At 45.0% G+C, this 12,660-nt stretch overlaps 4 protein-coding genes across 4 annotated transcripts; 1 reads left to right on the plus strand and 3 right to left on the minus strand.

Moving 5' to 3' along the window:
- The first annotated feature begins 49 nt into the window (after positions 1 to 49).
- Positions 50 to 7,289, plus strand: LOC111835705 (3-oxo-5-alpha-steroid 4-dehydrogenase 2-like). Its single transcript, XM_023796284.2, has 5 exons — positions 50 to 3,715; positions 4,830 to 4,993; positions 5,716 to 5,817; positions 6,120 to 6,270; positions 6,790 to 7,289. Exons 1-5 carry the CDS (start codon positions 3,441 to 3,443, stop codon positions 6,854 to 6,856), a joined length of 759 nt encoding a protein of 252 aa, XP_023652052.1. The 5' UTR covers positions 50 to 3,440; the 3' UTR covers positions 6,857 to 7,289.
- Positions 7,290 to 8,626: 1,337 nt separating this feature from the next.
- mkks (MKKS centrosomal shuttling protein) lies at positions 8,627 to 11,413 on the minus strand. The gene is made up of 4 exons (XM_023796276.2): positions 10,429 to 11,413; positions 9,741 to 9,922; positions 9,339 to 9,449; positions 8,627 to 9,137 (listed from the first exon to the last, which is right to left on the minus strand). Exons 1-4 carry the CDS (start codon positions 11,411 to 11,413, stop codon positions 8,709 to 8,711), a joined length of 1,707 nt encoding a protein of 568 aa, XP_023652044.2. The 3' UTR covers positions 8,627 to 8,708.
- Positions 11,414 to 11,590: 177 nt separating this feature from the next.
- LOC140588167 (uncharacterized) lies at positions 11,591 to 11,745 on the minus strand. Its single transcript, XM_072709496.1, has one exon. The coding sequence runs from the start codon at positions 11,743 to 11,745 to the stop codon at positions 11,593 to 11,595; it is 153 nt and encodes a 50-aa protein (XP_072565597.1). The 3' UTR covers positions 11,591 to 11,592.
- Positions 11,746 to 12,093: 348 nt separating this feature from the next.
- Positions 12,094 to 12,618, minus strand: LOC140588166 (uncharacterized). Its single transcript, XM_072709495.1, has one exon. It carries the CDS (start codon positions 12,280 to 12,282, stop codon positions 12,094 to 12,096), a length of 189 nt encoding a protein of 62 aa, XP_072565596.1. The 5' UTR covers positions 12,283 to 12,618.
- Positions 12,619 to 12,660: the final 42 nt, after the last annotated feature.

Consider the following 12,660-nt stretch of genomic DNA (forward strand, 5'->3'; position numbering starts at 1 on the left):
TTGAAGTCAGTTTGTCTGCGTTTAGTCACTTCAGCTATTAATGTGTGAAACAACTTTAGCAGGTGGAAACCATCTTTCTTCAAAGCTTGGGTTGTCTTCATTCCTACAAAAGTGTTTAATTTTCTCCATATTGTTGCAGCTTGATATATTACCTGCAGTTTGGCTTAAAGAGCTTGCCCTGTCTTGATGCTTAAACCAAGCATCTCATGTTCTAGCATATAACTGCTGTGTTATCTTGCTGATATTTGTTATATTCTAACCACAACATCGACTCCCTGGTTTTGCAAGACTAGTTTTTCTAGTACTGTTAGTTTTTTTTTGCCCTACTTTAGATTAGTTATTCCTCCAGTGTAATATGATGGTTATTTCCAATATTATAAATGATTGCAAGTGTATCTTTCAGCCGGGTACTGGGGGGATTGATTGCTGGCTCTTTTCACTACTCTGGAAACATCTGCATATGAGAAGGGTAAATATTTGTGGTTTGGGGTTTTGATGCATAAACCCCCAGCGGGACTACACACAGAGTAGTTCTGGTATGACAAGGTATAAATGTAGAACCCTTAGCTACTATAATCTACGGAAATCCTTTAATGGGTGAGGCAGCTAAGGCATTTAAGAGCTTCTCCACTTTAAAGTATCTGAGACCTTGGACACCAGTGAGGGATTGGTCAAATAAAAGGTTCACAGAGATTTTCTTGCATGCAAATTAAATGTAAAATACCTCTGGAGGCAGTTGAGTTCATAGCAGTGAGACAGTTTCTATCGATGGAGACTTTTTGTAGCGCCCCCCCCCCATGGGTAACTGATTAATGGAATGGCTTAGTATAAAGATGGATCAATTGTCAAAACTACTGCAGTGCTATGCAGTGAGTATATTTTGAGAGTGCATCATGATTAAGTTATTTGTATTCCCCTTCTGGGGATGTAGTCATTCCATATCAGCTTCTGCAGAAACATGACCAATAGGAGATACCGAGAGTGTGTCATCCATTTATCTTGGGTTGCAGTGTTGATAACATTGACATTATTTGCTTATTTTGGTGAGTACCTCACTGCACAATGCAACAGTAGGTTTGCTCCTTGCACCAATGTGAAACTTTAAGGAATAATACTAGACTCCCAAGTTCCCAAGCTGCTGCTCACATGAGTCACATGAGAAATGCAACCTGCCACAACTGCTTGCTTGCGAGATCCTGACTGCAGAGGAGGCTCCGCAGGACGGTTCCCCTCCTTTGCCTGTCTCTGGGTTGCTGTCCTTCGGCCAAATTGCATTTGTCTTCAGTCTCTCAGAAGTTGTACATTTTGGGCTCTGGATGGACTGGCTGTTGGCTACACTGAAAGAATTTGTACTAAGTTCTTCCCATGTGGTTTTGATACAACCATGTCAAGGGATTGTTTAAAGTACAGATGCATCCCGAGTTATTAATGCCTTGGATGAAAGTGAGCTAAATACTGTGCAAATTCATCCATTGAACTTTCAATAGGCAGTAAAGGCCACATCCTGGACAGGCTGCAGAGCCATTGCAGGGCACATGGGGATTCACACACACTGCCTGTATGTACAAAGCAGTGAAAACTTCAATTAGGTCTTTGCAGTGGGTTTTATTTACAGTGGATGAATGGTGGGGGAGGGGGGGCGGCAGCATAAGGCAGTTTCAGGTGCAACTGCTACATGAAGTGATTCCAGATGAATGTCATTTCCAAAATCCTGCCCAGGATAAGCAGTTATCTCTGGGGAACATTACAAGACCATATATATGTTTTTAAATCTGCGTTTCTAAATCCTGCTTTAATCCTGGTTCTGCTACATGGCAGGTTACTTCCAGGCTCAGAATTTCTAAGACATCAGAGACATTGGGAATGTTCAGAAACCAGCCAGACAGACGGCTGAAGCGACTTTGTAATGCCAGAGATGACGTCAACTTTTCCGACAGTTTCTCATGATTCGAGGATGACCTCAAGTGTCTTTCAAAAAGAATAGGAAACATTAAGTTCTGTGAAATGCACTGCTAGGACAACTTCGGGTTCCTAGAAGCAAGACCAAAGTCCCAAAAAGTAAGAAAAAAAGTCCAAAAAACATAAAAGAACCAGGCCGCTGTTTGCAAAAAAAAATATATATATTGTTTACAGACACAGACCCACAAACTGAGAAATGAGAGATGAACTGTGCTGTGATCTCTTAATTAAATCCAGAGCCGTGTGTGGTTGTCATGGCAATTCTTTGTGCTATTGATCTTAACAAGAGTGCGTGGATTTCAAAAAGCAAAATGGCCCCAAAGCATCGATCCACACCTGGATCTATCTAATATAACTCATACGCAGTATTTTTTTCAGGCACCTTTTTTGCTCATTTTCATTAAGGCAGCAGGGTAACTTAAGTCATGACGGTGGGGTATGTATTACGAAATGCTATTTTAGACTGGGCCTAGGTCCAGGATATTTTGAGGGTGGGGCACTGGAGAGCTGGGGTGATTGGGTATAAGAGCCCAAAAAGTCTTTAAGAAATTGGCTTCCTCCTTATGTATATAGTAAAATGTTTTTAAAATCTGTGATTGGTTGGCATTTGCCCAGCCACAGGCGAAAGTTGTGATTGGTGGCCTGGTTCCTCCCTGCCTGCTGAGCTCAGTTGCAGCTGAGCTTTGTTTCTGTAGACTGTTGACTATAAAATTCCATCTCATTTCCTCACAAAAAGAATATTGTGAGGGAATATCCTGCAGGAAACCACTCTCCTGAGGCGTTTTTATATAATAAGAACCAGCTGATTTTGGCACACATAAATGGGAAGCTTGCAGTACTTTGACTTCCAGTAAGACCCTGGAATGGATAACATGAGTAAATTTACCACCAGGAAAAACAACATGAATGCTTTTATTTATACCGTGCTAATGGAGAACAAATACATGTAGTTCTCCAGCAATATGCTCACAACTAAGACCTGGCTGTAGGGTAATATTTACACTGTTCATGTAATGCAACACAGGAATGTAGATCATCCACTAGTTTTTTTTATGTGCTATTATGGCTGATGTGCAAAATTATGAGCTCTTATTGTCAGCCTTGTCTCATAAATCAAATATTTTTACAAGAACATTTTGCCTGGTCAAAGGCAAGATGCACTTATTAGCAATTTTCAGTTGTGTACTCAGAGGATATTATTATTTTGTTAATAAAAGCCAATTGCAGCTGCAATTGTTCTGATAGACAAAGCTGAGTCACAAAAGTTTTCTATAACTTATGCGTATACATGTATTGTTTTTCTCCCAAATTCTGTGAAGTGTAAGAGCTGTGGAATCCCGAATCCCATAGACTTCTCTGATTACACGTTCAGTATTGTGCCTCTTGCTACGGAGCCAGACCTCACTGTGGGAGGGGCTTGAGCTGCTTGCAGATGGAGAGATAGTCGTCCCAGAGTGGAAGAAGACAATTAGTTGAGGAGCATGTCGTGTCAGCAGGACGTGGTGTACTGGTGCAGCTGGGGCTTAATCTTAGCCTCGGTGACCTACTTCAACAGGCAGAGGAAGATAGAGACTCCTTATGGCCGATATTTGGACACCTCTAAACCAGCCCTGATGGTTCCTGCCAAAGTGGCGTGGTTCCTTCAGGAGCTGCCTTCCTTCCTGGTGCCGATGGTCTTGCTCTACACTGCGGATGAAGTCTCTATCGTGGGCCGGAACCTGCTGCTGTCCACCTTCTGCTTGCACTACTTCCAAAGGTACTTCTGAATATATTTGATGAGGGCTGGAACCCAGAAGAGTGAGCATGAGAATGTCCTACAAGAGCTCTATGGGTCTGTTACAATGATGTAGCCATGAATGCTTGCTATGGTACAGGATTGTGACTGCAATTTCAGCGGAGAATGATTTGCGTCCGTAATTCGTCTTTTGCATTTAAATTGTGTGTCGCTGAAGAGTGTATCTCAGTGGCTATGCTGGTAAAGCCCATAGCACCATAGTTTGGTAGAAAGGTGCTTTACATGTATACAGAGATATCATGATGAGAGATGCTATTAACATGCCTGTAAAACTGCAGGTAGCTAGGTTCTGAGACGGCTGTAAGGGCCGATGATACTCCATTGAAGGTCCAAAGGATAAAATATTAAAACTCAACAGAAGCTATGAGATGTAGCTGAAAAATGCTGCAGGAGCAGTCCATAGGAGATAAGGACAGTGCATGAATGAGTGTCAGCCGTTTTGCCGGTTTATCTAGCTTAAATGTGTCTTTCATTCTTATCTGTCTTTGTCACCTCGTGACAGACATTCTTTGATGCAGGTCAGTATGCGTTACTTGCTCTTTTACAAGCATCTGTTTGTAATAACATTCCTCATCCCGATGCACGTCGAAGTGGATTTTAACTTCCATCAGTGCCTTTTCTGCAGTGTTTTTTTTCCCACGTGTCATTTTTCTGCCAAAATCCTGGAGATGCGGTGCGGAACCCGCCAATTTGCCCCCCACAGTGCTGTGAGGCTCATACCTGCATCTGATGACACTCTGTTGGTTTCTTTGCAAGACCAGCATGGAGAGTTTCTACCCCCTTGCCAGAGGGACGCAGGTTTCAGTTTCTCAACTGAAACCTCTCCTAAGACTTCAGTATCCTTCAGATTATGTGGTTGCACTGGCAGACAGGAATGAAGTAAAGTGACTTATCAGCTGATGTGGAGAAATTAGTCATACGAAACGTCAGCTGATAACACTTAATGCTTTTGGTTATCCAAGGAAAGCTTTTCCTTTCATCATCTCACATCTGTGCCCATTAAAAGCCCACTAAGGCTTCATTAAGCAAGAGTGGTGCAAGGAGCTTTAAAATTGCTTCCTCATATTTCCTGCAGGACCTTCATATACTCCCTGCTGAACAAGGGCCGACCCACCCCTCTTCAGATCATGATCTCCGCCATGATCTTCTGCTCTATCAATGGCTTCTTCCAGGGGTACAACATGCTACACTGTGCAGAATATGAAGAAAACTGGTGGGCAGATGTTCGCTTATGGACTGGTATGTGAAGCCAGTATGTAGTATGGTGGTCAAGGGTATTGGTTATGCCCCCTTTTGTACTTGAATCTCATCAGTGCACCATTCAACATAAATACACATTCAGGATTTCAGGTAGTTTGAGAAGCTAAAATTTGACTTGCAACCAGAATGTTTCATGTTCAAGTCCCAGTGGCTAAGAATATGGACAAGCAGAGTTGTCAAACCTCTGAGTTATGTGCTTAACCTGATTGACTCTAGTCTAGCTGTATGAACTGGCAAAAGTGTCCAGTTGCAGGTTACTTATACCTGAAGTATGGCAAGCCATATTTACTTGCTCATGGGAGTTTTACTCACACAAAAATGTTATGAGGGCAGAATAAAATGTGATTGGTTCAGAAAGATAATCAATGATATTGTAGAGGAGGTGGGACCAATATTTCAGATTGGTTTGTGCCACCTCCTTTAGCTGCTTGGACCCACCTCCTCTATAATCTGGTTATCTCTCTGAACCAATCATTTTTCATTCTTCCCTCAGAATGTTTTTGTGTAAGTAAAAACTATATGAACTATTCTTAAGTATGACAACATAGGAAAGGCCTTTATGCCTAAAATACCCTGCTTGTTCAATTTGTAATATTTCCCAGCTGTGACTGTGATTTTCTGGAGAATATTACTGTGCAAAACCAAAACCGAAAGCATTTTTCTATGGAACAAGGGTGCTGTTTTCTCTCTGCTTTTCCTAGGACTGATAATATTCTTTGTGGGAATGGCCATTAATATTCACAGTGATCATATTCTGCGAAAATTAAGAAAACCAGGAGAAGTCACCTACAAGATTCCAAACGGTAGGGTAGTACTATATATAACAAATTACTAAACTAGGAAATGTCTTGATTCCATCTGTGTTGCTGGATTTCTTTACTAATCTTTCAGGGTGGCTGCATTCTTTATAGGCATTGTAATGCAGATGTTAAACATCGTGGGCATTTTTTGCTGACTTTGCTAAAGGATGCTGTCACTAGTTTTTCTGATAATCTCAAAATCAGTGTCCAGAGTGGGTGGTTGATTCAAGGTTGTAAGGGTGGGTGAGGGATTGATGTTTCTGGTTGACCAGTCACAGATTTCCTCTTTCTGGTTTATATATCAGGGGGCCTGTTTGAATACGTCTCAGGGGCCAATTTCTTTGGGGAGATCTTGGAGTGGATAGGCTACGCTGTGGCAACCTGGACTATGCCCGCGTTTGCTTTCGCTTTTTTCACCATGTGCTCCATTGGACCAAGAGCCTGCCACCATCACAGGTACAAGTTGACCCCTTAGGGGGCGCTATTTGACCATATACTAGTGGTTAGTCCGCGGTGGTCCTGGAGGGCTACAAAGAATTTGCATAAATAGGATTTATGTAATGTCCATAAGTGGTCAATTAGACTGAAAACCTGCCTACAGAATAACGCTAGTCCACCAGAACAATGGCTGAAGAATGAATTGGACAAGTGCCTAACAGTGTGGATGTACAGAGTGTACAGTAAAATACTGTAAGGATGCCATAAAACCCTTCATAGATATCTGATATGTCCCTGTCCACATACAGCCGTACATTAAAAAAAAAAACACGATGAGATTCGATGTTGAAACAAATAAAAAAAATAGTAAACTGGGGAATTTCTAAAGCCACTTCGCTGGTGAAATGTTGTAATGCTATCCACAGCTGTGTATACATCAATCAGCTACATTACCTCATAAAAAGGCAGTTTAATGAAAACTCTGCATACCGATGGCCTTTTGTTATGACAATAACTTCTCCATGTGTTTCCCGTCAGGTTCTACTTGAAACAATTCAAAAATTACCCCAAATCCAGAAAAGCTCTGATACCTTTCATCTACTGAGGGCGTGAAGCGGGGGACGTGCACAGCTCACGGGGCGCCCTAAGGACAAAGCGGCGGGTGACGCAGGGACAGAATCGTCACGATTTTGAAGCTCAACTACACAAGCTATGTTGCCAAGTCTGAGGAATCTACACGCAGTAGTGGATGAAGCTTTGCTCTCTGAGTCCAGGGCAAAATTTTCAGCTTCAGTGTTCAGGTTTCCTTGAATTGTACTTTTCCTTCACAGTCAGCAGGGTCAGGCTTTCTGTAAATATTACAGGTTGCCACATCAACGTCTTGCTCTATTGGCTCTCTTCCCATTTCAACATGTGCTCTATCGACACCGCCTGCATAATGACAATGTGACAACCTCTCTTTTAGCTTTATTGTTGATATCTCCCTGATGTATTCAAAATAACAAAATGATTGAAAACGAAATAAAATGTATGCGTCATTAGAACGTATTTATTTAGGCGCCACCAAGTGGTGGAGAGCGAACGCTGGTAGAGCACATCCACTACAGTGGGGTTATTCAAATCACGGTCCTTGAGGTCCGAGCACTGCTGGTTTTCCAGCCTTCCTTTACCTGTCAGTCAGGTGTGACGCCTCTGGCCAATCAGAATCAGTAATTATTAAACTAACTACCTGGGAGAACTGAAAACACGGCCTGGATTTAGACTCGAGGTCCAGATTTGAAGAACCCTGCACTACAGTAAGTCTGCTGGGGCTGCTGATGTAAACATGAGCCATTGTTTACCCAGAAAAATCAAGACGTGAAAGTTAAGGCCAAAGATCTGCAAGGACGGTTCAAACTCTAAACAGCATCAGCCACATTTATGTAATTAAAGCAAGAATATGTATGTAACCTCGGTATTTTCCCAACATTTCATTGAACATATTTTACATATGGTTTTGTACATTTTACAGTCGGTTTCAGCAAAGGATGACAGAGTTTAACCAGTGATGTAAATACTTATGAATAAAATGGAAAAAAATGCTTTCAGCACAAACAGAGTTCTAGCTCCCTCAGGATTTCCCCAAGGGGTCAGTGTGCAAGGGCGTCAGCGTGCAAGGGCGTCACCCCGTGCTCACCAGCATTTCACCGCTGTGCGACTTTGCCAGACTGGGATGAGAGATAAGTGAGGCCGCAAGGCTGGGCACTGAGCCGCAGCTCCACCACGAAGCACGTAATGTCCGCAAATCAGACTCACTTAAAGAAATCTCCTCTAGAGAAGGACGCCACCCTATTAATAAGGCCTGGAGCTTAGTAATAAACTTAACACCCTAATCAAGTATTGACTTTACCTACAATTAACTAAATAAAGTAAATTAACACTTCATATGTGGGGAACAATAAAATTAATCATTATTCATCAAATATTAATAATTGACACCACTATTAGCGTGTCCCAAACAATACATCGTTCCCTGGCGATTAGGAAATATTCCCCATTAATCCGTCACAATATCATCGCCAGTGATTTCATAAACGGTGTATAAAAGTGGCAAGCTGTACTCACTACTTCTACTGCAGTTTTCCAAAGCCCAATTCCAGTTCATTAAATCAAACAAAAGTGTCAAATTACTATTAGGACACTTAAGCCAGTGCTGTTCATTTTAAAAAGCAGCGTTATCAATTCTGTGCGTTTCTCATAGGCCCGCATAAATTGTTGGTTTTATTTTCCAGCTGCTAGGATAGGCTTATAGGCAGTCAACGTTCAGGCAGATGCAATGCTGCCACCTTGTGCTCATTTATAACAATGAATCTGGGATTACAGCAACAGTCAAAACTTAATTTGCTTCATATTTATTGAGAATCAGGTTACAATCACGGAGCTCAGACCAGTAAATTGTACAGAGATCGACAACCCTGCTAATTTCTGTCTTGAATGACATACTTCAGATCTAGTATGAGATTTGCACTCTCCACGGCAACATGCAGGGCATTGGCCTTGGCAAAGAATGAGTCCAGTACACATGGCAGAGACTCTGTGCCCAGATTGAGTGCTGGAGAAAACGAAGGGTACTCTGTGCCAATGAGGTTCCATTCCAGGCCCGAGTGGCCACTCATTAAACCACACCCACAAGAGCGCACCAGCTCCACCCACGGCACATCAGCAGGCGGAGCAGCCGGTATGCCCCAGCAGTGGGCATGGCATAGATCAGTCAGGGTCACTCCACCATCTTGCCCAAGTGCCCGGGCCACACTCTCCAGAGAGTGGCAAAACGCACCCACCACCCGCATGTAGTCGTGGCGAGAGCAGCCCAGTTCACGCACGGCTTCTGTGACGTCGCTGCTGCTCTGCGAAGCAAGGAGGTCAAAGGTCAAAGTATTCCACCGGCTAATGCCAGAAAAGGCCTTGCTGGACTCCAGGGCACTTGCTGTCATTTTGACTTGCTCCTTACAGAGATGCTACAGCGATTAGCTTAATCTCCCACTTCATCTCACTCATCCGCCATTCAAGCCAAACTGGGTCCACGCTAAACAGGACGGGCTGCCCACCTCGTGCCTGACAAAAGCCGCCAGGTGCGTCTCGGTGCAGCCCCCTCCCAGCAGCGCAAAGGGCTCCTTCAGCATCAGCCTCAGCACCTGCCCCGCCCTCTCACACGACACCTGGAGGAGGATAATGACATCATAATCATGTGACATCATAATCATGTGACATCATAATCATGTGACATGGCGCAGCGTGACATCTATATTATACAGAGAAGCTAGAAAAGTGGTGGAAATTGGGTCACTAAAGGGCATTAAAATACAACTCAAAAGATTATGCTGTTATCCTGACCACAAATTCAGTCCAAAGACAAAAACTGAACCTGTGGCTTTCATGCAGTGTCACTGTGCCACTAAGCCCCACCACTTCAAATATGACGACGTTCCACCGTGGTTCTGGCAGCCCACCTTGAGTTCAGCGAGTGCCGTTTGGTTCCGGTGGCAGAGCACCAGGGTGCATGTCGCCGGCTCTCCGGCCGGGAGCAGGTGCAGCATCGCTCTGGAGCCGCACTGGTGCAGGCTAAGGCCCCCCAGCTGCCCGTAGGAGACGCCAGGGACAGGGGCCTGGAAGGTGGCCAGCGGCTGTGCATCTGCGGCAGCAACGCGGGACCAACACGCAAACCAGAACCAGAAGTTCAACAAGTGGATTTCCAGCGCAGATGTTTTACTGAACATTACAACCAACAAATTAGCAAATCCTTCATTAGTTCCTAAAAATTAAAATCAATCTAGCCATCCCATACATCAGCTCTATTACTCAGACAGTCTGATTACGTTAATCCAATGTTTATCATCCCAGTCCTCACGGACCCACCGACCGTCCACATTTTCGCTTCCTCCCAGCTTCTAACATACCCGTACTAGGTATTTGGCATTCTTGATTGGCTAGTAGCTCGGAAGGAGCAAAAATGAGGACTGACAGGAAATCTGGGTTAAAAATCCAGTGTGACACAGAGGAATTAAATGTATGGATTGGCTGCAGGTGCGCCAGGAATGGCTTGGGATCCAGTGATTACTATAAGAACAGGTGGGTCACATCTCTATTAGCTCAACAACAATAATTAGTGGAATTAAGCATGTCTGGTTTAGCGCACACCTGTCATCTGGACGAGAGGCTCCATGATGGCGAGCCCCAGCCTCTCCACTACGATGACCCCACGCACCCTCAGGTAGTGCTGCAGCACAGGGTGCACCACCTTCTGGCAGGCCAAGAGCTGCACCCCGTCGGAGACCAGCTGGTCGGCCAGCCTCAGGAGCTGCTCCAGCACTGCCTCCTCCAGGCACGTCTCTCCATGCAGCTCCAGAGGCCCGTCTCCAGCCTCCGGAAGGTCTCCCGCCAGCGACACGCTAAACAGGGCCAGCCGGATCAGCGTGCCACCCTGAAGCTCCAAATCGGCAGGGTGCAGAGACTCCGGCATGTCCACAAGCAGCCCCCCCAGGGCAGCCGAGGCCCAGGGGGGCTGTCCCTCCACAGGTACCACCACGGCAGCCCCCAGACGGTCCCGTCCCCGGGTGCCACACGGGACAGTCAGCAGGAATGCCCGCGTGACCTGCAGGGCCACGTGCTTGACCTCGGCGGGGGTCAGGGCGCAGGCCGGCTTACTTGCCAGCAGCCCATGGGCCAAAGTCAGCAGGGTCTGGGTGCTGCTGAAGTCCACCCTGATCTTGCAGCCACAGTCGTCCCGGACCAGGTAGGCATCACAGAGGCCCAGCAGCCTATTGTACACGCCCACTGCCACAGCCTGGTCCACGCCCAACCGCAGGGCGTTTTCCAGGAGACACAGGCTCAGGATCCCGGCAAATAAGCCACCGTCGCCGAAGCGGGAGGTGTGGTTGAGGATGCTCGCAACCAGAAGCTTCAGCAGGGGGTGGGAAACTTGGATGGCCTTTAGCAGCACCGACGAAGTGGAGGTGGTCATTATGCCCCCCCCCACGTTATTGTGGACCTGCTTCAGTCTGCCCCAGGGGCCGAAGCAGGACGTGAGGACCTGCCGCAGCAGGGCCAGCTTCTGGGAGACGTCGGGGTCTGTCAGAGGAACAGCTGTGCAGATGGAGGGCTGCTTCTGAGACAGGCGCGACATTGTCCTCCAGATGCAAAGCACGACTGAAGCCGGATATCACTGAAGCCACAATGTCATTAAAAATGCAGGGATAATGTCCATCAGGCTCACAGAGAATACACAATCTAATGAAAGTCCGTGTTTAAAACAGAATGTTCCCAAGGGACAAAGAAAAGACGGCTTATTTGCAGTCCATCGAATCACTCATCCAAGCTCCTCTTTTGTATCACTTTCTCCGAACGAGCTGAGCTTTTCATCGCCTGCTGCATGAGCCACGTGCCAAAGTGGATGCCGACGAAGGCTGCACCCGCAACCCAGAGCCAGTTCTTCCGCAGCCAGCTTGGCTTCTTCATGACTGCGCCGTTACGATGAGTGGTCAGTCAGACAGGTGTCAGTGCTGAGATAACATGAAAAGTATTAAAGCAATTGTCCAAAGTTCTATTTCATTCAACTGCATAGGTGTGATACAGAAGATCATATCATACATTTCATGCGGGGGTGCTGAATTCAGATACTTCACCCTTTCAAGGTCACGTCCTTGTGCAAAATTATTTGAAGAACGGAAACCGAACGCCCTAAATTTAAGAAATGACCTTAATATGAAATAATATGGATAAACACGACTGACTGCTGCTGCTACTAAGATACTACATAAGTATACATATAAAGCAAACAGGACATACCTCAATACCGCATACGAACTAATTTCTCTTGGAGGGCACGTCGGGGGCCACGTAGGACACTATTCCGGGTTCTGGGATGTACTCTTCTTCTTTCCTCCGTAGTAGTGGGTGAGACTTCAAAGTGTACCAGCCCCAGTGGATGAGTCCAAGGCTCGTGCCCATTACAATGAGAACTCTGTACTGTTTCCAAATACTTGTCAGACCCATATCAGCAGGAGAACCAAAACCAACTATACGTGAACGTATGAGTACAATTACTAACCGAGCACTATGTACTGCAAATGTTCCACAGTAAATAACGGAACCGAATGTCTGTTAACAAAAAAAGTGATTTTTCAAAATTAATCAAGATTCACTGAAGATGTGGCAACCTCATCTTGCCATTTAAGTTGATTTGTACGCAAATCTCTTAATGTTCCTAAATTAAACACTAGATAAGTCTGCAAACTATGACAAATACAAAAAAAAAACTGCAAATAAGTCTTGCAACAGTCGTAAAATACATGCATCACCTTCAAGCGGCAGCCATCATGGGTCCTTTTTTTTAGTACAACCAAACCTTTCCTTTTAAAGCGCCTTTGTAAT

This window comes from Paramormyrops kingsleyae, chromosome 3, assembly GCF_048594095.1.
Source record: "Paramormyrops kingsleyae isolate MSU_618 chromosome 3, PKINGS_0.4, whole genome shotgun sequence".
NCBI classification, from domain to species: Eukaryota; Metazoa; Chordata; class Actinopteri; order Osteoglossiformes; family Mormyridae; genus Paramormyrops; species Paramormyrops kingsleyae.

Bases quoted from the DNA above. Each gene is read 5' to 3' on its own strand.
- LOC140588166 (XM_072709495.1), bottom strand. From the start codon at position 12,282: ATGGGTCTGACAAGTATTTGGAAACAGTACAGAGTTCTCATTGTAATG.
- LOC111835705 (XM_023796284.2), top strand. From the start codon at position 3,441: ATGTCGTGTCAGCAGGACGTGGTGTACTGGTGCAGCTGGGGCTTAATC. The intron at 3,716-4,829 runs GTACTTCTGAAT...TATTTCCTGCAG, and splicing joins TGCTTGCACTACTTCCAAAG to GACCTTCATATACTCCCTGC. The intron at 4,994-5,715 runs GTATGTGAAGCC...TGCTTTTCCTAG, and splicing joins AGATGTTCGCTTATGGACTG to GACTGATAATATTCTTTGTG.
- LOC140588167 (XM_072709496.1), bottom strand. From the start codon at position 11,745: ATGAAGAAGCCAAGCTGGCTGCGGAAGAACTGGCTCTGGGTTGCGGGT.
- mkks (XM_023796276.2), bottom strand. From the start codon at position 11,413: ATGTCGCGCCTGTCTCAGAAGCAGCCCTCCATCTGCACAGCTGTTCCT. The intron at 9,923-10,428 runs GTGTGCGCTAAA...TTGCTGCCGCAG, and splicing joins GCCTCTCGTCCAGATGACAG to ATGCACAGCCGCTGGCCACC. The intron at 9,450-9,740 runs GTGGGCTGCCAG...ATCCTCCTCCAG, and splicing joins CGGCACTCGCTGAACTCAAG to GTGTCGTGTGAGAGGGCGGG.